This window comes from Vigna unguiculata, chromosome 2, assembly GCF_037176805.1.
Source record: "Vigna unguiculata cultivar grain cowpea cultivar isolate G323 ecotype 2 chromosome 2, ASM3717680v1, whole genome shotgun sequence".
NCBI lineage: Eukaryota > Viridiplantae > Streptophyta > Magnoliopsida > Fabales > Fabaceae > Vigna > Vigna unguiculata.
In genome coordinates this window covers 31,559,679-31,582,585 of record NC_140793.1, presented here as the reverse complement: position 1 = coordinate 31,582,585, position 22,907 = coordinate 31,559,679, and the positions used below count along the sequence as shown (strand labels likewise).

Below are 22,907 nucleotides of genomic sequence, written 5' to 3'. Positions count from 1 at the left end.
TTTAGGTATTATTTGAGATATCAAAAGTTATAACATAGCTGAAATGTAAAGAAAAAATCATAATAATATCACAACCTTATTTAAAAATACTAATATGCACTATTTACTTACACAAAAAAATATACACATATTTTTCATAATATTAAATCAAGTTAGTTCTTTCTTTAATATTGGTCGTCTAAGATTTTAACAATGATCGATCAATCCTTTAATTAATCTCATTTTGTTCCTGCATTTTTATTTGATGACAACTCTATTCTCAACGGCTGTAGTTTTTATTTGATTTACATTACTTCAAAAAAGAAAAGTATTTTTGAAATCCAAAATTAATAACGCAATTTCCTAAACTTCCAAACATAAACATAAAACTAAACTGAAGAAAAAACCTGATATTATTCTAGTTTTATTTTATTCTCTTAAGGCTTTATGTTTTCTTTTTCACTCTGAACATAAATAATAAATAAAAAATAAATAAATAAATAAGTAGAGGTTAGAAGTTTGTGCAAGCTATTGTAACCTCCCACTAAGTCAAATTTAGCGGGTTTAGTAGAAACAGAGTATAAGCTATTGTCAGACTTATATAATCACTTATTTAAATGTACTAAGACTATTATTATATATTTGTAGAATCTTATTAAAGTTTTATATGAAATAAAATATGACTGTTATCCTATTTAGAGATGGCAAATAAACTCGTCCCCGTGGGTATTGTCCGAACTCGTCCCCGTTTTGACGGGAATCCCCGCATTGACCGGGTATGGGTATGGGTATGGGGAATCCCCGACTTTTTCAGTTGGGTATGGGGATGTACATATCCCCGCCATAATATTCGTCCCCGCCATATCTCTATTCTCGTTTAAATTATTAAAATATCTACAATTAATTAAGTAACCATATATATATATATATATATATATATATATATATATATATATATATATATTCTATTTTTTATTTCTTTTAATTATTTGGTTTGTCATGAAACTTATTCACATTTCCAAAATAATTTTTATCTTATCATAACCTTTATGTAATTATGTTAAAATGATGTATATTAATTAAAAAAAATTATGCTCACAATATTTCTATTATTTTTTTAATATGTTTATTTATTATATATTTTCCTTTCACATGAGAATGTTTATACTCTCAATTTAAGGTAATATAAATTTTTTTTTTTACTTACTATTATTATTATTATTAATTTTTGTTTAATTTGAATAACTCGTTTGTTTCATTAAAATAATTTTCGTTATTTTTCAACCACTGAGTATATATGTTGATATTTGAAAAGTTTTCTTAGTTCTCTAAAATATTTTTCATCTTATCATACCTTAATTATACATTTGATTTCCTTTGTGCAATTTCTTTCGATAGTCTCTAAAATTATTTCTAAAACACACATTTGTTAGTTTTTTAATATTTTTATTTATTGTTTATTATTTTTATCATGTAGAATAATATTTCGATATATTCTATCTAATTATTTTTTATTTTATAACTCATTATTAATCATACTGTAATTTTTTCACTTTAAATTATGTTTGAATTGGTTAAAATTACAAAATAAAAAAATATATATATATATATATATATATATATAATGATATTTAGGAATAGTATACGATAATTCACTATAAGAAAAACATGAAATAGTGACTGATTTAGTTATTAACCCATATCAGTCACTATTTTTCGTCATTGGTGGTAGTAGTTGATTTATTGTCTGAATTAGTGATTAAATTAGTGACCGATTCAATGATCGAATCGGTACTTGATTTAGTAACCAATTTAATTACTAATTTATTTGTAATTTGATGACAACTTTTTTTGTCACTAATGATATTTCTATTTAATTTTAACCACTTCAAACATAATTTAATAATTAGTTCTCTAAGGTATTTTTCATCTTATCACATCTTAATTATACATTTGATTTCCTTTGTGCGATTTCTTTCGATAGTCTCTCAAATTATTTCTAAAACACATTTGTTAGTTTTTTAATGTTTTTATTTATTGTTTATTTTCATCATGTAGAATAATATTTCGATATATTCTATATAATTATTTTTATTTTATAACTCATTATTAATCATACTGTAATTTTTTCACTTTAAATTATGTTTGAAGTGGTTAAAATTATATATGTGTATATATATATAATGATATTTAGGAATAGTATATGACAATTCACTACAAGAAAAACATGAAATAGTGACTAATTTATTCATTAACCCATATCAGTCACTATTTTTCGTCATTGGTGATAGTAGTTGATTTATTGTCTGAATTAGTGATTAAATTAGTGACATATTCAATGATCGAATCGGTACTTGATTTAGTGACCAATTTAATTATTAATTTATTTGTAATTTGATGACAATTTTTTTGGTCACTAATGATATTTCTATTTAATTTTAACCACTTCAAACATAATTTAATAATTAGTTCTCTAAGGTATTTTTCATCTTATCATATCTTAATTATACATTTGATTTCTTTTGTGCGATTTTTTTCAATAGTCTCTCAAATTATTTCATAAACACACATTTGTTAGTTTTTTAATATTTTTATTTATTGTTTATTTTCATCATGTAGAATAATATTTCGATATATTTTATCTAATTATTTGTTATTTTATAACTCATTATTAATCATACTGTAATTTTTTCACTTTAATTGTATAAATAACTTTTATTTACTACAATATAAAAATTTAATGTAATTGCTATGAATATTTTTTTGTCACTATCCAACATATATTGAAGTTCAAAAGATACAAAATCTATGTCAAAATTTTATTATTATATTTATTATTTGTTCTTTGTGTCATTTTGATCAAGTGGTGAATTATAACTTTTATTAGTGTATAAAAAAGAGATTCATTAGAATTTAAATAATTGAAGTAAACAAACATTTAAAATATATTTTAATTTGAATATTGGTTTTCCTTTTATATTTTTTTGAAATATTTTTTAATTTTATCAACTAAGTTCATCAATGTTGTAGTTTACAAATTTAATAAATGTTTTGATTCTCATAAAATTTTATTTGGTATTCTAATTTAAAATGTAAACAATTATAATTTATTTTAAACTATTTGATATGGAAGAAACAATCATTTTCCTAATATTAAATATTTGATAATATTATGTTTTCTTTACCATAATTTTTTTTCTTTTATAAAAATTAATATTAGTTAGAACACGGGTACGGGTATGGGTACGAGATTATATCCGTTACCCGGTGGGGATGGGAATGAGACAAAAGTTTGATAACCGTTGGGTTTGGGTATGGGGATGGGGATGAATTTTTGATGCGCGAATGGGTATGGGATAACGAAACCCGTCCCCGCCCCGCCCCGTTGCCATCCCTAATCCTATCCCTTCCCACAAACCTTACGACAAAGGAAATATTAAGAATATTCCATATATATATATATATATATATATAATATGATGACTAGTAATGAATCTTGACCAAAATATTTTAAAGGTCAAAATAATATATTTAAAATTTATATTAATTATTCTTACTAATATAACAAAAATATATAAAATTTGGTATTGAAATTTCTTTGTTAGAAACATGATAGTTTTGAAGTTGTATTTGATATATAATATATTTTAAATAAGTTTTTTTAATTTTATCTCTTCTCCTTATCGAATATCCTCCTACTCCTTATCGAATATCCTCCTATTTGAGAACATCTTTCCATTCTATCACTTTAAAACAAATAAATAAATAAATGAATTTATTATTTTATTTTTCATCAATATATTTATTTAAAAAAAAGTTTAAGACTAAAAATAATTTATCAAAATTTAATCGAAAATTGAGAAACATAATTACTAAAAGAAATATATATGATAATCAAGTCAAAACTAAAAAATGATTATGAAAAAATATATAGTATATAAATTTTTCTTATATATTCATAAAAAATAAACATACGAAAAACTTATGAAATGAAAAAAATGTTAACTATTAAACTAAATATTTCACTATTAGGAGATAAATGAGAATTGTCTTTTATTTTTCAAAGAATGAAAGAGAACAATCAAGAAATGAGAGCAGAAAGCAGGGTTGGGCATAATTGACTCAACTACACTGTTAAAAATTGCAATGATCTAAAAACTAGTTCGTCTAAATTGAATTAAAAAAATAGTTAATAGTTCAAACGAATTGAATGAACTGTTTTCTATTCTAAAAACTGAATTGCACTATAATATGAACTGAACTGTTTTCTGAATTGCATTATTTTTGAACCAAATCATACTAATTTTGAATCAAACTGTATTATTTTTGAATCGAATTATACTAAATTTGAAATAAAATGCATTATTTTTAAACTAAAATTGTACTATTTTTTAACCAAACTTTGAAATTGCTTAGGAAACTACAAGATCTTATACAACATGAACAAAATTTGTATTTCAAGAATCATATTAAAGATAAGCAAAGCCATCCATTTTCCAACAGAACCATCATCACAGGCCTAATACTTCATTACACAAAAATCAAATATTAATACATTTTAATACATAAGTAATTCCATAAACAACATTAAAATATTAATACATCTTTATACATCATCAATCATTTAAATTAATAATACTTCCATTTTACCTTGAGAGGTTATATCTATAAAGAAAAAAATATTTCAGTCAAATTTTATATTGTGTCTGTGTGTAACTTTCTTTTTTAAATTAATAACAAGAATAAATAAATTCGTGCCCTAAATTTTTTTAAGAAAAACAAAAACAAAAAATCGTAAGAATGAAAAATATATAACATAAAAATTATCTCAATAAATATATTTTTTATTATATTTAATTTTATATTTTATTATTTATTAATATTAAATATTATACTTTATAAAAAATAAAAATCTATCTAATTTAATTTCCATAATATATATTATAATTTTAAATATTTTAAGATATATTTTTAAAAAATTTGGAGGGCCATTCCTGAGACTAAACTAAGATGCGCCCCTTATGACAAAAAAAAAAAAACTTTTGCTGGTACTTTCTTCATCAACCACATCCTATTAAATTCACCAGTCATGCATCTAAGTATTCATTAAAATTTTATATACAGGATTAATTCACCCATCTATCTTTCATCTTCTACCAACTCCCTTTCCCAATTAAACAATTCCCTTCTCCACATATGAATGGAATAACTACATATAAAGTCACTTTTCTTTTTATAATCATATAGTCAATTAAAATCCTTTAGATAAATTTCAATATTTTAATCAGACTAATTTTTAATAAAATTTGTTAATTGATATCTATAATTTATTCTAACATAAGAAAAACTCATTAATTAAGCAACTCATAATTGTCCACTTATGTAACTCACGGGTACCTGTATCTCACATACTTAATTAATTATTATTTTTTACATTCGAATAATTAATTATTTTATCATTAGAAATAAAGTAAAGAAAAATACAACTAATTAGTGAGAGGGATTGTTGGTTGTTATAGATTACAAACTTTGCAGTTTGAAGAGGATATAAGCAAAGAAAATAATTTATGTGTTGAATATTTTAAATAATTATTACCCGTTTTCTAATAGAAGAATATCATGATGAATTTGTTAAGTTGTAATTTATTATAAAATTTATTTCTGATTAATTAACAGACTAAAAAAAATTATACCAATATACACAGAGGTTAAACTCCAACAATATAGAGCCAACAATTTTTTAAACCATCAGAAGATGACAGGTTAAAAGTTTTGCATTAATCATACCTATAAAGAATGTATATTTAAATTTAGGTTAGGTATCTAACACTTATCTAATCCGTATTTAATATTTTATATATAAAGTAATAATATTATGATCACACTAATTTATAATTTTTTATGTTAATTATTTTAATATATATATATATATTATAATTTTAATTTTTACAATAATAATTATATATTTATTATATTTTTAAAAATTATTATATATTTTTTAATATGTGTATATCACTTATTATATTTTATTATTTTTAAAATAAAATATTAATGTATTATGTAAATGTCATATCAAATACATGTCGTGTATCAATGTATGATATATTTCATACTTTTTTTTTTTTTATGGTTTTCTTGAAACTATTAAGAACATAATGAGCAGATGTTTCAAAGAAAAACTATTAAGTACATCAAAAGAGTTTATTTTGACTAAGTAAATTATAAATGAAATTTTTAACCTAAAATTTTCAAATAAAGTTTACCACAATGTTTTGAAATATTCTTATTGAAAAGAGAAAGACCTAACTTTATTATAAATTTATTGTTTTTTCTTTCCAAAGGGAATAATTGAGGTTATTTTTTACTGCACCAAATCAAAGTCAAGTTTGAACGGGAAAAATAATACCTCTCCCTACGTAAGCAACTCAATTATCATTATTAAAATAATATCAGTAATAATAATATAATGAATAAATGAAGAGGACAAGAAAAGAGAACCGCCTCCCCAGTCCAATACTTCACATATAATTTATTATAATTTTTTCTTTTATAATATTCATATAATATTTTGTAATCAGGTTTACTCTACTTCGTCGAAAATTCTCCAAATAAAAATTGTTTAAAGCATGTCATTTTTAATATCGCCGTCACTGTGTATTTATAAGGTCTTTTTTTCAAAATTATTTGTTCTATTTTATAAGATTTTTTAAAAACTATTTATCGTATTCGTTATTTTACCTAAAATATTCTTAATTAATAATTTTTAATCAAAATATAATAAATTATATTAATCAGATTACCTGTTTTTTGTTGCATCAATAATATATAATGAATTGTTTATTTAAACTTTTCAGTCATACAATAAACATAAATTTAATCACTATACATAAAAATTTACTCTAAAACTTTATAAAATAATTTTGCATTGTTTATTTTTTAATTCTATATAAGCTTGACACTTCTTGTGATTTGGTTAGGTTTATTAATAAAATTCTTGTGGTTGTTAAAAAACTCAGACAGAATCATTGTTTAATTTATTCTGTAAATTAAATAATATTAATTTACAATATTAATATGAAAGTATTATACAAATTAATATGATCCGTGGTGGGTTATTTTGATTAGAGGAAGTCATTGTTGATCAAAAGGCTAAAGAAAGAAGAGACAGGAAAATGTTACAAATCTGATATCATATTAATGTTTATAAAAACAAGATGTAAACAATATAACATTTTCTTATATTTTGATCGATTAATTCGACCATAGAAGTCTAGAAGGACTAAGCTACAGAAGTTAAGTAATGAAGAAAACAAGAGGGTAACTTCCTCTAAGAGAAAACATAATCAAGAGTAACAGAAGCACTAAGAAGATTGTTCAAATATCTATCTTCATTCATTTTAATTTAACCTTGATCATTTAAACTCACTTAATATATATTTTCATGGACTTCAAACTCAAAATAATATGTGAAAAACTATATAAAATTAATTTTGTTCATGAAAACAATATTCAAAACTCTATTTAAGAGACCTTATACATTATACTATGCATAATCTACCCACTATTAACATCGTAACAAAAGTATTACATGTAGAGCATTTAACAATAATCTATTAATCAAAAGCTTTGATAACACTCTTGTGTCTAAATTGTATTTTTCTTCAACTTAAACCAATTTGTCCTGATGCACTATTCTAACACAAATTGGATAAATTTGCATTTCATGTTAATTAATATTCATCTCAAACGAAAACATTTAAGGTATTTTTAAACAATGCACAACTCTACATAAAATTAAGATAATTTTAACATGTTACCTTTTCATTTAGATCATCTATCATAAGATATTATAAAAATCATAATAGTTTTTCTAACCTATATTTTCTTATTTTAAAAATTGTTCCAGCCCAAGTAAAAAAAGAATTACTAAACATTTATAGACCTAAAGTAAAATATTTAAACTTAACAAAATATCATTATAAACTTGATCAAATTGAGAATATCACTTTTTTTCAACTAATCACGTCAAGATTGATGACAAATTCAAAAAAGAAAAGAAAGAAATTAAATAATCTTTGGAATAATAAGAACTTATTTCGTTTAAAAATCTAATAAGTTGAAATTGATTTCTAGCTAACAATTACATTGAGGTGTGATAAAATTATGAAAGAAATGAGGTTTGGATGAAAGAAATTAGAAAGAAAGTATAAATAATTATATTTTAGAGATGGAGATGAGAAAAATGAAAACTAATTCTAGTAGCAAGAAAAAGATAAAAATCCTCCAGAAGTAAAATCAACTTCCTTTATTTGAAAATATAAATGGTTGAAATTGATTTTAACTCTCGGTGTGATCAAATTATGAAAGGAAGAGGTTTTCAAACAAACAGAGAACTAGATAGAAGGTAGAAAGTAATGTTTTGAGAGAGATGAGAAAGTGAAGGGGTTAAGCTGTTTCTACTATTTGTAAGCTCACAATAAAAAAATTGTAAATGCATACTAAGAAAACGTCAAAGCATAATAATAGTACTATACTAGGTAGATAGGACCGACAAAACTTAATACCCGACTCTAAAGTTATATATTAGTAAAGATTGTCTACTCCAAATTTAGAAAATAACAGCTAAAATCACATACTCAAGTCATAGATCTGATACCTAGGTTCCTAATAAGGCTCACACAAGTCTAAAGGAGACCCAACAAATCCAATAAAGACCCAGCCCATAAACCATATAATATGTGATTAATATCCTATAAATATATATGGATGTCAGAAAGTAAAGGAACACAATTCATTAATACTAAAAAGTGTGATTTGAGTTTGAGAACTCTGGCTGACTTGATCGTTGAAGTCATTTCTGCATGTAATTCAAATCAAGCGGAAGAGTATCCATCCAAGAGATTCTCAAGTTGGAGTAAGATAACATTTAAGTCTCATGATATCAAATTATTATCTTTGTAGGAATAGTGATAAAGGACAATGATATTATAACTCTTATTTTTTTATTCTCATCTTTATTTTTCGATGTTGTTTAGAGTTGGTCATCGATCAATGTACCACTATCTTTCTTTCTTTTCTTTTGAAAGAATTAGTGACACACATAAAGTCATTTGAGAAAGTAAAGGATGAAAGTAAAAAAAATAAAAGTTTTTCCAATAATAAATAAGAAATATCAATGAATCCCTTCTTCAAGTATTAGTAGTTTTTTTGTTTTTTTTACGGTTGATTATTGGACTTTTCTGTAGGAAGATGATAGATTAACAAAAAAAATTGACAAACTTTTGAGAAACTACCTTTTCTGTATCGACGTTAATTAATCCCTTAGTGTTATACAGAAACTGTTATATTGGGATAGAAACTGTTATACAGATAGAAGGCAAATTCATCCGTAAACCCAGTGCTTCTTATTTGATCAGAACTTTAAAGTTGAGTTATTATCGTTGAATGGCAGGGAAGAGCAAAATCCTGGTTATTGGAGGAACAGGATACATAGGAAAATTCATAGTTAAGGCTAGCACAGAAGCAGGACATCCCACGTTTGTGTTGGTGAGAGAGAAGACTGTTTCAGATCCTCAAAAGTCTATACTTATTGAGACCTTCAAGACCTCTGGAGCCACTCTGCTATATGTATGTTCTTTTCTCTTCATTTAAGTAGAAAATTAGGTTAGTGTTTCAAATTTTGATAAAAATCCCTGTGGGTGATTGTGCAGGGTGATCTAAATGATCACGAAAGCCTTGTGAAGGCATTGAAGGAGGTTGATGTTGTAATATCTACAGTGGGTGGAGAGCAGATAGATGATCAAGTGAAGCTGATTGCAGCAATTAAAGAAGCTGGAAACATCAAGGTACATCCATAATGTCTTGTTTTACAAAACCTTGAATCAGACATATCATTATTAATCTCTGTTTCTTCTGTCATCAGAGGTTCCTCCCATCGGAATTCGGGCTTGATGTGGAGAGTCACAACGCAGTTGAACCAGCAGCGAGCTTTTTCAATAAAAAGGTGAAAATCAGAAGAACAATTGAAGCTGAAGAAATCCCCTACACATACGTTTGTTCATATGGTTTTTTTGGATACTACTTGTCTACACTGGGACAACAAAATGTCACAGCCCCTCCCCGGGATAAGGTTGTCATTCTAGGAAATGGAAACGTGAAAGGTAACAACCCACATGCCAAATTAATCCATTACAGATTTTTGTACAAGTAAAATATAATAGACAGTAGTTCAATTGTCTGAGATGTGTGCGTTTGTAATGTTTGTTTCAGGTGTTTATGTGTCGGAGGAAGACGTTGGGACTTACACCATTAAAGCAGTGGACGACCAGAGAACCTTGAACAAAAGTCTATACCTCAGACCCCCTGAAAATGTTTTGACCTTCAACCAGCTGGTGTCGTTGTGGGAGAACAAGATTAAGAGTACCCTTGAGAAAGTCTACATCCCAGAAGACCAACTTCTTAAGAACATCCAGGGTCAGTGTATATACTCTTCATCAATATTTAAATTGTTCAGTGAATTCAATGCAATGCTTTTTCACTTTTGTTGTGTGATCTTATTTTTCTCTGCAGAGTCTCCTTTCCCTGCCAATTTCATGTTAGCAATATGCCATGCAATGCTGGTTAAGGATGTTACTTCGAACTATGAGCTTGACCCTTCTTTCGGCGTGGAGGCTTCTGAAATTTATCCAGAGGTCAAATACACTACCGCCGACAACTATTTGAATGCGTTCGTCTGAAATCTGTGGAAATCGTAGTTGCCAATAACTACTGCACCCGACTCAAAAAAACAGATTATTTTTGTATATTTGTGTTGTCTTTCTGTTTGGCTAGTTACTTGTGCTTGTGTTTTCTACAAAACGAGTACTGTCCGCTGTATATTTTTGAGCGTGATTGAAACTGCGTAAAAGTTCTTCTAATACAGTAATATTAATGTTCTGTCACGATTTGTTTTAGTAGATCTGTGTTAAGATTCAAATGCAAGATATATTAGTCTTACATTATATTAGAGCTATAATATATTAGTACGCAATTTATGAGATTTTTGAGTTCTAAAACTAATTACTGGTATTTTAGTATGATTATCTCAAAGACTTGATGAAATATTGACAAAGTTTTTCATTCTGTTTATGGCCTTAAATAAGTTGTGCAGGTGATAATACCAGCATTATAATAACCGCATGGGTGTAAAAAGATTATGTGGCGAGATGTTAAGATCTAACTATAAGTTTCCTAATAATACCCATACTTGTAGTATAAATGATGGCTACAACTAAAAAAATAAAAACCTATTTTTTAAGCAAACCATGCTTCACAAAAGAGTAACAAGTGTACGGGTGTTTGAGTGAATTTTAATTCAGTTTCATTTATAAATTCAACTCTGAATCAAACTTTAATATATTGCATTTGACTTGATGAATTTTATTTTACGACATTCATTTTTTTTTAATTTGATAAAAGACAAAATAAATTTATGTAAGTGACATTTGTACAAAAAGTATGAGTAATAAAGAATCGCTAATGATGTTTGTACGCCATCTCATTAATAAAGGATAAGAAAATTAAGTTCCTAGAAATTTCCCAATAAAATTGAGACAATCTAAGCTATCAAAATAACCTACTAGTGTAAGATTGGTAGTACCTATGAATCAATTTTCGCCTTAAATCATATTTGATATTTTCCCATATTTGGATAGTTTCTGACATGTTTGTATATTTTTATCATTAATTTACACTCTTAATAGGAATAATTTAAATTAATATTATTCGATTACTTTTTCAAAAATTATAAAAGAAACTAAAGTTATCAAATTTCCCTATAGTTTATCTCATTAACAAAGGTTAAAATTTCAGTTGCTAGAAATATTATTGCCAATGATGGTAAGTACTGCTCCGTCAACCACCACAAGCTCAAGTTCCACCGGAGCCTGCGTCTTTCATTTTAGTAACTGATATTGTGATGCTGAAATTGATTTCTACTCTTCTGTACAACCTTTTATCTTTATCTTTCTGTTATCAAATCCCTTGTTTTCTTTTCCTTATTTTATCTGTTTAGTGTGCCTCTTCCATGAATCTCCTCCATTACAAGTGCAATCCTGTGTGCTTGAAATTCCTTTTCAGGGTCCTTACGAAGCAGAAAATAATCAAGACACGTAATCAAGAATGATGTATAAAGTTTGGAAGCAGTACTTTTGACTGCAGATTACACATTACAGTACTACAATTCTTTTGGGTTAAAAGAATATTACATTAAAACAATGATATATGAATGATTATTGAAGCGTAAGACAATCGAAAGAAACTTTGCAAAAATAAAAAGAGGAAACAGAGCATCATAAGATTGCATTTGTTCAATCAGACAAACTGGTTCAAATATTCATCGACGGTGGTGTATTTAACGTGAGGATATGCCTCAGAAGCCTCAACGTCTCTGGTGGGGTCAATCTCATACACTGCATCTCCCCTTATCTGCTGTGAATGATACAATGCCAACAGGTAATTATTTGGGAAAGACAACTCTGCAGTCAACCAAAAACAAAATAAATCAATTACATGCTTTATTTCACAAACCACCATATGAAAGGATATACTCATATCCTACCCAACAAAAATTGAATTTTGTTGTTATGAGTGAAAGGAGTGTTACTTACCTTGAATATCCTTCAGAACCTTTTCCTCCGGAACATAGATTTTCTCAAGACTCTTGCCAATCTTTTTCTCCCACAAAGACACAATCTCATTCAAGGTCAAATAATTGGCAGGAAGTCTTATATGGACGGCTTTGTTCAAGGTGTTAGGGTCATTCACTGCTTCCACGGTGTAAGTCCCTACATCAGCCTCGGTCACATATGCACCTGAAACCAGTAACACTATTATATATATCTACTCCTTCAAGCAATTCACGGCCAGTGTGTGCTAAAACAATTGTTATATATAACTGTTTGGTTTATAACTAAAATTGAACTTTACACTATAACTATACCTTTGACGTTTCCATCTCCTTGAATGTATATCTTGTCGCGAGGAGGAACAGTGATATCAATCTGTGCTAGGTTACGTAAGAAATAACCGGTAAAAGCATGACAACAGAGGTAAGTGTAAGGGACTCCCTCAGCTTCAATTACTCTCCGGATTTTTGCTTTTTCCTCAAACACTTCTCTCACTGGTTCAACTGCATCGTGACGATCCACATCCAGTCCAAATTCAGATGGGAAGAATCTCTGTTGAGAAACGAAATTAGTATGGAAAATGTGCTTATTTAGAATAGATTTTTTTCCATGAGCAAGAGAGGCATATAAGCATATACCTTGATGTTTCCAGCTTCTTTGATTGCTGCAATGATCTTCACCTGATCTTCTATGAGAAGTCTCCCAAAGGAGCAGATGACGACGTCAACCTGTTTGATGGCGTTGACGAGACTTTGATGATCGTTCATGTCTCCCTGCAGAGAGAAAGGAGTGGTATGATGAATGGTGTGAAAAGAGAAAATGGTAAGAAAGAGATGAAGAGAGGAAGGAACGTACTTGGATCAGAAAAACACCAGCATTTTGGAAGTTCTGAAGGAGTTCATCCCTGGTTTCTGGATTTGCAGCTGTGACGAGCCTTGGCTTGTTAACAGTGGATGGAGTGTCTCTAACCAACACATAGGTAGGATTACCTGCCTTCACACTTGCCCACACAATGTGTCTTCCAATGGCTCCTGTCGGTCCCAAAACAAGGATTCTGTCTTTTCCGGCCATGAGAAGAGATGACACTGAAAACAAACACTTAGCTCTGTGTGGGTTTCTTGTTTTGATAGCTAAATAACTGATTAAAGCAGCAATGGCTTTGTGATGCACAGACAGCAACACTTGGGTTGGTATTTATAGGGTAACCAAGTTTATGTCTTATAACTTCTCTACAAGATTAACTCAGTTGATAAAATAATATGTATTTTCTTACAGAAGGGAGGCTGCGCCTTGAATTGAGAGGTCTAAAACCAACGAATATTTGACTTTGGTATATGATGTTCATAAAATGTCTTATATGTATAATGTTGATCTCCATGTTTAACGCTCCCGAATAAACAAATATATATTTGCTTACCAGCGGCCGTCGGCATCATGACTCCATCAATTCTCAAGTCCATAAACAACCAACAGTTTGACTTTCCTTTTGTTATTTTTATCCAGCACCCAAATATGTTTGCAAATAAACAAGAGAGAAATTATCCACAATAGACATCCTTTTCCAACGTACCAAAACAAATAGTGTTTTAAACTCATTAGAGCATATATTCACTTAATATACGCTCTGGTCTTCAAGAACATGATGCAAGCGAGAAACTAAAACAAATTCAAAATAATTCTAATTTTAATACAAAAAATTACTAAATATTTAATTAAAGAAGTCAGTGAATCGAAATATGAGGTTATATTTTTATTGTTGATGCAGAAAGAAGAAAAACAGTCAATTTTGTGCAAAATACTACCTTAGACAAAGTCACCCAATGAAGATAAGATAGCAGCGACCAAACATTTATGTCTAACAAGGGTGCATTAATAAACTTTGTCGCTTGTGTCATAAAAGTATGTGAACTTTAATTCGAGTATGGCTCAATCTTTTCTTTTTTTTTTCATGAAACCGCCTTACATAATTTAAACAAACCAGTCACTACATTGACTGAAAGAATTTATAAAATTGATAAAAACAATTTAACATTATGTATTTTACTTTTTAATTTTTAAATACTTTTCACAAGAAATAACAGTAAATATTTACTTAATGTAGAATTGGTACAAAATAAGATTTGAATGATAAGTTAAATTTATGATAAAAAAAAAAAAACTTTATAATCATCTACGTACATAAGAGACATATATGCAACAATTGGCTGAAAAGGTCCAGCCGAAATAATCCAAGCTGCCTATCACTGTACTAACCCCGGCGGAATCAGAAAATATTATTATAATCTAAAGTTCTAAAATGGCGATCAAACATATTTCATTGATTTACTTTTTTGATAAAATGGCTGAAAAGTGGTATAATATTCTTCTTTGGTTTTATACCAAAAAACTATTAAATTTAAAAACACAAGTCAGCAGGCACTAAAAAAACCAAATTTTAAAGTTGGGGAAATGTCATGACATGAATTTTATCTATCATTATCTAATATAAATTTAAGCTTAATGTTTTATTCACTTGGAAGAATTTATTGTTCAGATTGAATAGAAAATAATGATTTAAGGTTAACCATGATGTTCGCTTTCTATTATCAATCACGTGAGTTACATAGCCTTATTCTCTACATCATCATTCCTAAGACAAATTTACCTGAAAGAATAACGTCATACCAATAATTATTTTTCATTTTCTATAATTCCAAACTCGAAACCACCATTCTAGGCATTCAAATAAGTAGACAATTTTTCTTAAAGCACGATTCAATTCAATCCGAGTATAATCTATTTATATAATTGTAATTATTCTTCTAACAAGTCTTGAACTTCAATATTAACTGTTTGTCACTCCAAATTGCACATATAACTTAAGTAAAAATTTCGGCCACTAACACTTAAACATCTATATTTAAAATTTAACTTTCAAGTTCCAAAAATAATATAACACTTACTCCAATATCACTTAAATTATCTCTATATATTATAAATCATCAATTTTCATTTTAATAACACTGCCTAGAACAAATGTGAAGCTAAAATAGTTCTTCTTACTTAGAAATTGCTTAGAATTAAAGAAAAGACTAAATAACTAAAACTTCAATAGCAAAATCACCTCTAAAGTGATGTATGACAAACTTGTTTGACCCTAAAGTGATGCGCGCCGTTCATTTTTTGTGGCGAAAAGGCAAAAAGAATGGCCACATTCACATCAGCGGAAATGGCACGAAGCCAAGGAATAGCCAAAATGCAGTCAAAGGCATAGGGTTTCTATTTTTGGAAAAAAAAAAATAAGACTTGACAAAAGAATAAAATAAAGCAGATTCTTGAGTCAAAATTTACCACTACCGAAAATACTTTTAAAAATATTTCAATTTCTTTCTTTTAATATAAAAGTACTATTTTTCATTTAAATTACAAAAAAACAAAATGATCTTTTTAATTAAGTTGGATAAAGAATTTAATTTAATTCTTTAAAATGAAAGAGAAATCATAAAAAAGAAAAACCTGAATTTAAACAATTTTACGTCATATTGTTAGGGCTGCCATAAAACTCTACTTCATAATTATCAAGTTTTACATCAGACTCCTGATCATCCAACATAAATAACTTCCAATTATTTAAAAAAATATTGTCAAACAATTTTTTTGTTGTCATTTTTATTCTGGATTCTATAATGGTATTTTTATTTTCATAATGTACAAATAATTCAAAAGAGTAATTAATGTAGTCACCAATAAGGATGTCAAAAAAATCTGTACCGACGGGTATCCGTGAATAAAACCCGCAACAGATAGGAAATAAATATTGTAAATAAATATCTACGGATAACGGGTACGGGTATTTTTAATACCCGCATGTTAACGAGATGGGTACGGGTACAAGTATTTTTAATACAACGCATGTTAACGAAACAAGTACGAGTATCATAGTATATGTATCCTGAATACACGTACCCATTATACTCTAATTTAAATTAAAAACAAAAATATGATTAAAATATTAACATATTGATTTTGAATGAGTTATTTTTTTATCAATTAGTCTTAAAAAAAATCATTTCTTTGTTTTGTCATTCAACACCGTTTAAATAGGTTATTTGGATTTTGTTTAAAAATTATGAATGTTATGTATTGTATTTTATTTGAACTTATAATTAAAATATGTTGTTAAATATTTATTTTTTTTGTAAACACCCGTGGATATCCATGAATATTAAAAAATTATGCAGATAACCGTATAACGAATATCCGACAGATATAAGTACGGATTCGAAACGAATATTTATCTAGCAGATAAGGTACAAGAGAGCTACTACCCTTACCCTATTTGGTTCCGTAGACATCTCTAATCACCGGTAGTAATATTTCTTTACCCATGATGCGTACACCCTCATTTAAATCAAATTAATGTTATTTAGTCAAAAATTAGTATTTAATTCTAATATAATTGATGTAAAAATAAATAAATAACTTTATCGTAGTGACCTTAAGACTTGATCATTACACATATATAAATTTAGAAATTTAATACCCTTAAAATTACATTAAGAAACACAAATTAGATTATTACTAAAAGTAATTATTAGTATCACTTGTACAAGTACATATATAATGAATCAATTACACCTTTATTTAAACTGATTTATTTCATTTTTATTTATAATTAAAATATAATTTTATTATTTTTCAAATAAAATCATGTTAACCATGGTTATGAATTTTTGACATCTCAATCATAAATTTGCCGTCACATGACTGTACTCATAGTTGAGCCATACTTCATATGTTTGGTCGGTGATATCATTATTGACTGAGTTTGTTTAATGTTGTTACACAAAATTGACTATTTTTTTCCCTATCTACATAAACAATGCAAATCTCACAAACTGATATTTCCGTTGACCGACTTCTTTCATTGAACATTTTGGGAAATAGGTTTTATTGTGATTACGAGTTTTAAACCATGGTCTAGTACTTAGGAAAATATTAAAAGTCTTTTATATTATTTGTATTATTTTAATTATAAAGTTAAATGATGATAGCATAGCTAACATAATTAGTGAACATATTTAAGAAAATGATTGAATCGTTAATTTTGGTGTCTTTATATATATATATATATATATATATATATATATATATATATAATTGTATTAATATTGAAAAGATAAATTATTGTTCTAATTATGATACACAATTAATTGGATGTTTGACCAAGATCGAAAGAAAATGTAATTATTGGTTGATTTTGGACCTGAAAATTGGAGCCGCCGGCCGCTGAAGAACATATTAAAATATGTTTATTTGGTGAAAGACTTTGAGAGAACAAAGCCAAAGTTTGCATGCAGAACAACGCTTTGGTGGCCTTATAAATACCAACGGAAGCGTTGCTGTCTTACACCACAAAGCCGTTGCATCTTTAATCAGTTACCTACCAAAACAAGAAACCCACACAGTGCTAAGTGTTTTTTTTCAGTGTCATCTCTTCTCATGGCCGGAAAAGACAGAATCCTCGTTTTGGGACCGACAGGAGCCATTGGAAGACACATTGTGTGGGCAAGTGTGAAGGCAGGTAATCCTACCTATGTGTTGGTTAGGGACACTCCACCCACCGTCAACAAGCCAAGGCTCGTCACCGCTGCAAATCCTGAAACCAGGGAGGAACTCCTTCAGAACTTCCAAAATTCTGGAGTTTTTCTCATCCAAGTACGTTCCTTCCTCTCTTCATCTCTTTCTTACCATTTTCTCTTTTCACACCATTCATCATACCACTCCTTTCTCTCTCCAGGGAGACATGAACGATCATCAAAGTCTCGTCAACGCCATCAAACAGGTTGATGTCGTCATCTGCTCCTTTGGGAGACTTCTCATAGAAGATCAGGTGAAGATCATTGCAGCAATCAAAGAAGCTGGAAACGTCAAGGTATAAGCCTCTCTTGCTCATGGAAAAATATCTTTTCTAAACAAGCACACATTTTCAATACTAATTTCATTCCTCGACAGAGATTCTTCCCATCTGAATTTGGACTGGATGTGGATCGTCACGATGCAGTTGAACCAGTGAGAGAAGTGTTTGAGGAAAAAGCAAAAATCCGGAGAGTAATTGAAGCTGAGGGAGTCCCTTACACTTACCTCTGTTGTCATGCTTTTACCGGTTATTTCTTACGTAACCTGGCACAGATTGATATCACTGTTCCTCCTCGGGACAAGATATACATTCAAGGAGATGGAAATGTGAAAGGTAGTGTAATTAGTTTTGTAAACGAAAGAGTTATAATAATTGTTTTAGTACACACAGAGTATAAAAAGCTTAGACACAACTCAACTGAATTGGTTTAATGTTTCAGGAGCATATGTGACTGAGGCTGATGTGGGGACTTTCACCATCGAAGCAGCGAATGACCCAAATGCATTGAACAAAGCCGTGCACCTAAGACTCCCTGCCAACTATTTGACCTTAAACCAGATTGTATCCATGTGGGAGAAGAAAATTGGAAAGACTCTGGAGAAAATTTATGTTCCAGAGGAAGAAGTTCTTAAGCAGATTAAGGGTATGTTGCAAGTAACAGCACTATTTATTTATTAGACTTCAAAAATTTATTTTGTACACATCTTGGTTGCATCAATTGTGTGAAATTAAGAATGTGTTGATTTTGTGCAGAGTCGAGTTTCCCCAACAATTATCTATTGGCGTTGTATCACTCACAACAGATAAGGGGAGATGCAGTTTATGAGATTGATCCTGCCAGAGATGTTGAAGCTTCTGAGGCTTATCCTTACGTTAAATACTCAACCGTGGATGAATATTTGAACCAGTTTGTCTGATTTCTAAAATTTCAGGAACAAATGCAATCTTATGATGCTCTCGTTTCCTCTTTTTATTTTTGCAAAGTTTCTTTCGATTGTCTTACGCTACGCTTCAATAGTCATTCATATATCATTGTTTTAATGTAATATTCTTTTAACCCAAAAGAATTGTAGTACTGTAATGTGTAATCTGCAGTCAAAAGTACTGCTTCCAAACTTTATACATCATTCTTGATTACGTGTCTTGATTGTTTTCTGCATTGTAAGGACCCTGAAAAGGAATTTCAAGCACACAGAATTGCACTTGTGATGGAGATTCGTGAAAGAGGCACAAAAACAGATAAAAATAAGGAAAAGAAAACAAGGGATTTGATAACAGAAAGATAAAGATAAAAGGTAGTACAGAAGAGTAGAAATCAATTTCAGCATAACAATATCAGTTACTAAAATGAAAGATGCAGGCTCCGGTGGAACTTGAGCTTGTGGTGGTTGACGGAGCAGTATATTATACCGGTTATAAGCACTTCCAGCTTTTATGTTTTTCAAAGAGAAATGATACATTGACAAAATTTTTTTGACAAACTTTTTGACAAATAACTATTTTTGGTAAAAAAACCCTAAAATTTTATTATTTTATTATCTTAACTTCCATTGTAAGTTTGTCAACTTTGTCAATCAAATCTTTGTCAAAAAATTATTTTTCTTTTTCAAAAGATAATAACAAATTTTAATACTCATTAAAGTATGAGTTATGATATGTTAACAAATTATTTTTGACAAAGTTTTGACAAACTTTAATTAATCAATTTTAATTCTATTTTTAGAAACTTTAATTATTTTCCTTAAAGTATCTTGTCCTGAAAATTCTTCTAAAGCTCACGTCCGCCCGGAAAGATTATGACTTTGAGTGATAACAGTACTTTTGACATGTGTTACGTGTTTCATTCTTTTGTTTCATCAAGTACACTCTAGATTTCTCTGATCTTTGTAAAGTACTCGGAAAAGTTATTTTGTGATGTTCATATAGATAATTAATTTAAATATACTAGAGTGTAGTTGATCAAATATAAAAGATCAAACATTTTATGCGTTTTTAACTTATAAAAGTAAAAAATCAATTAAATAAAAAAATTAAAAGGATTAGATTACATAAAGGCGATGAATATATAATGTTTAATGACTAATGTGTAAAAAATGGTATTATTCACGAAATAATTTCATAATATTCGCTTGAGTCGAATAGAGTAATTAAGAAAAAAAAAATAACAATCTTCAAGAAATTATGAATGTTATATTTATTAATTCTAGATAATTTTTAGACAGAAACACTTCTTACAATATGTTTTTTACAAGATAAGACATGGTAAAGAAAAATAGTAAAATTTTAAGTTATGGAAAGATTATCAACCAAATCTTAAATATCTAAGAGTGTGGTAATGTCTAACTAATGTAAAGTTACCAAATCCTAAGAAAAGAAAAATAGGCTTTAAAACTTCTAATTGAATGTTTTTAGGCTATGCAGAACATGTTTTGCTACCTATAGGTTTCTTGTTCTTAAAAGTGATCTAATTGAACACAATATCTCTTAAAATTTTAATCCCTTAAAATTTTAGATCAATGATATTAGGTATTCAACATTTTCGTTCTAATTTTAAACTGATTGTAACCCTAAACAAAAAAATGTTTAATAAAAATGTGAAATTTTAATAAAAATATCATTATAGCATTTATATAAAAATTAAATTTGGTCTCAATGTAGAGAGGGATAAAATTGCTCTATCTAAAAAAAAGAAATTTGAATTACATTGAATAAAAATAACGAATATAAAGACCGAATTGAATATAAAACATTGACAATAACATGTGACACTGATTGACACTTGGACAATTTTTTTAAAATAAAAAAAGTTTTAAAAAATTAATAAAATTACTAAATAACACGTGACTGTCAGTGTTCATTATTGTTACTATTCATTACAGTTAATTATTTAAACGACGTTAGAAAAAGAACTAAATTTAACAAAATTGACAAAAATTTTAATCTAGTTAAACAAAAAAAAATATTCAAACTAAATTGACACAATTAATTGAAAGTACGAATCAAATGTGCATTCTAATCTTATTAAAATTGGCAATGTCTCTAATATTTATTTATATTATAATTATTTTATTTAATAATGTAAATGTTAAATCCTTAAAATATTAATTAGTTTTTTAGTAAATAATCCTAAAATCAATACTTAAACATATTAAAACTATATCTAAATTTAAATAGTTGTGAACATGATATTTTTGTAAAATTAATGTTTTTTTATAAATTAAAATATTGGAAAATGTAAAATATTTTAATTTTAGTTTTAGTATATATTAATATTTATAAACACAGCAGTATATTTTTTAAAATATTTATAGTTATGTAAGTATACTCATATGTGGAATCAGAATTTATACAAAATATTTTTTTAATAGAAAAACATATTTAAAATATATTTTTACAAATAACAAACAAATATCTTATAACGATCTAATTTTACTCTTTTAAAATCAATGTTGATATAATTTTACATTTTAGTTAGTGATTGGAATGAGGATTATTTGTGAAACACTAACAAACTATCTTATTTTGTTATTTTGCCTTATTTGTCATTTTTTTTTCTTTTTGTATTTTGATTTTTGACCATCAGATTTTCGGATAATATATTAATGTTTTATTGTTCTACAACTTTCTAAAAATGGAATAATAACTTATAATAATTTTTCTTCCATTATAATAAGTGTTGTAAGAACTGTTTAAAATTTTTAGATATTTTGAAAATATATATTTAAAAATATAAAAAAACATAAGAAATGTGATATATATATATATATATATATATGAATATTTTTTATTTTATTTTATTTATGCATTTTACATATAAATAGAACAAAATGTAATATAATATTAAATATTAATAATAACTTAATGTTAATTTTAAATAATGAATAAAAAAATTATCTTTATACGAATGTATTTTAAAATTAAAAAACTAATTTAAATAAAAAATATTAAATAAATATTCTGAACAAGTCTATATACTAATATATTTTCAAAATTGAGAAATACATCAATAAAATATATATCGTAAGCCCAACGCCCAACATAGATTATTATATTATTGTAGTAGTGTGGTAACAATAATATTTAAAGTACTGCATCAAAAAAATTCTTAACTTGTTTTCTCAAATTATATTCTTAACAGATTAAGATATATCAATTTTAAGATGTATATAGGTTGTCATTGATTCTGTACAGTAGTCAAAATTCAAACGTGGTTGCATTATTTCAATTTATATAATATATATTCACATTTCAGAATATTTTTAATCAACAAAATGTTTGGTTGAACTGGACACGAGCAAGTTTTTAATTATATATTCTACTTTTGCATTATTTCAATATATATAATATATTCACATTTCAGAATC

The 22,907-nt window shown here is 27.4% G+C and overlaps 3 protein-coding genes across 3 annotated transcripts; 2 read left to right on the top strand and 1 right to left on the bottom strand.

The window, feature by feature from the left end:
- Positions 1-9,295: 9,295 nt before the first annotated feature.
- On the top strand, positions 9,296-10,919 carry LOC114173123 (eugenol synthase 1-like). The gene is made up of 5 exons (XM_028057352.2): positions 9,296-9,606; positions 9,690-9,824; positions 9,902-10,139; positions 10,249-10,452; positions 10,549-10,919. Exons 1-5 carry the CDS (start codon positions 9,424-9,426, stop codon positions 10,713-10,715), a joined length of 927 nt encoding a protein of 308 aa, XP_027913153.1. The 5' UTR covers positions 9,296-9,423; the 3' UTR covers positions 10,716-10,919.
- A 1,210-nt stretch (positions 10,920-12,129) lies between these two features.
- On the bottom strand, positions 12,130-13,822 carry LOC114173087 (isoflavone reductase-like). The gene is made up of 5 exons (XM_028057309.2): positions 13,500-13,822; positions 13,283-13,417; positions 12,959-13,196; positions 12,627-12,830; positions 12,130-12,494 (listed from the first exon to the last, which is right to left on the bottom strand). The coding sequence occupies exons 1-5, from the start codon at positions 13,713-13,715 to the stop codon at positions 12,331-12,333; spliced, it is 957 nt and encodes a 318-aa protein (XP_027913110.1). The 5' UTR covers positions 13,716-13,822; the 3' UTR covers positions 12,130-12,330.
- Positions 13,823-18,034: 4,212 nt separating this feature from the next.
- Positions 18,035-19,512, top strand: LOC114172980 (isoflavone reductase). Its single transcript, XM_028057158.2, has 5 exons — positions 18,035-18,341; positions 18,424-18,558; positions 18,639-18,876; positions 18,983-19,186; positions 19,297-19,512. The coding sequence occupies exons 1-5, from the start codon at positions 18,126-18,128 to the stop codon at positions 19,458-19,460; spliced, it is 957 nt and encodes a 318-aa protein (XP_027912959.1). The 5' UTR covers positions 18,035-18,125; the 3' UTR covers positions 19,461-19,512.
- The last annotated feature ends 3,395 nt before the right edge of the window (positions 19,513-22,907 follow it).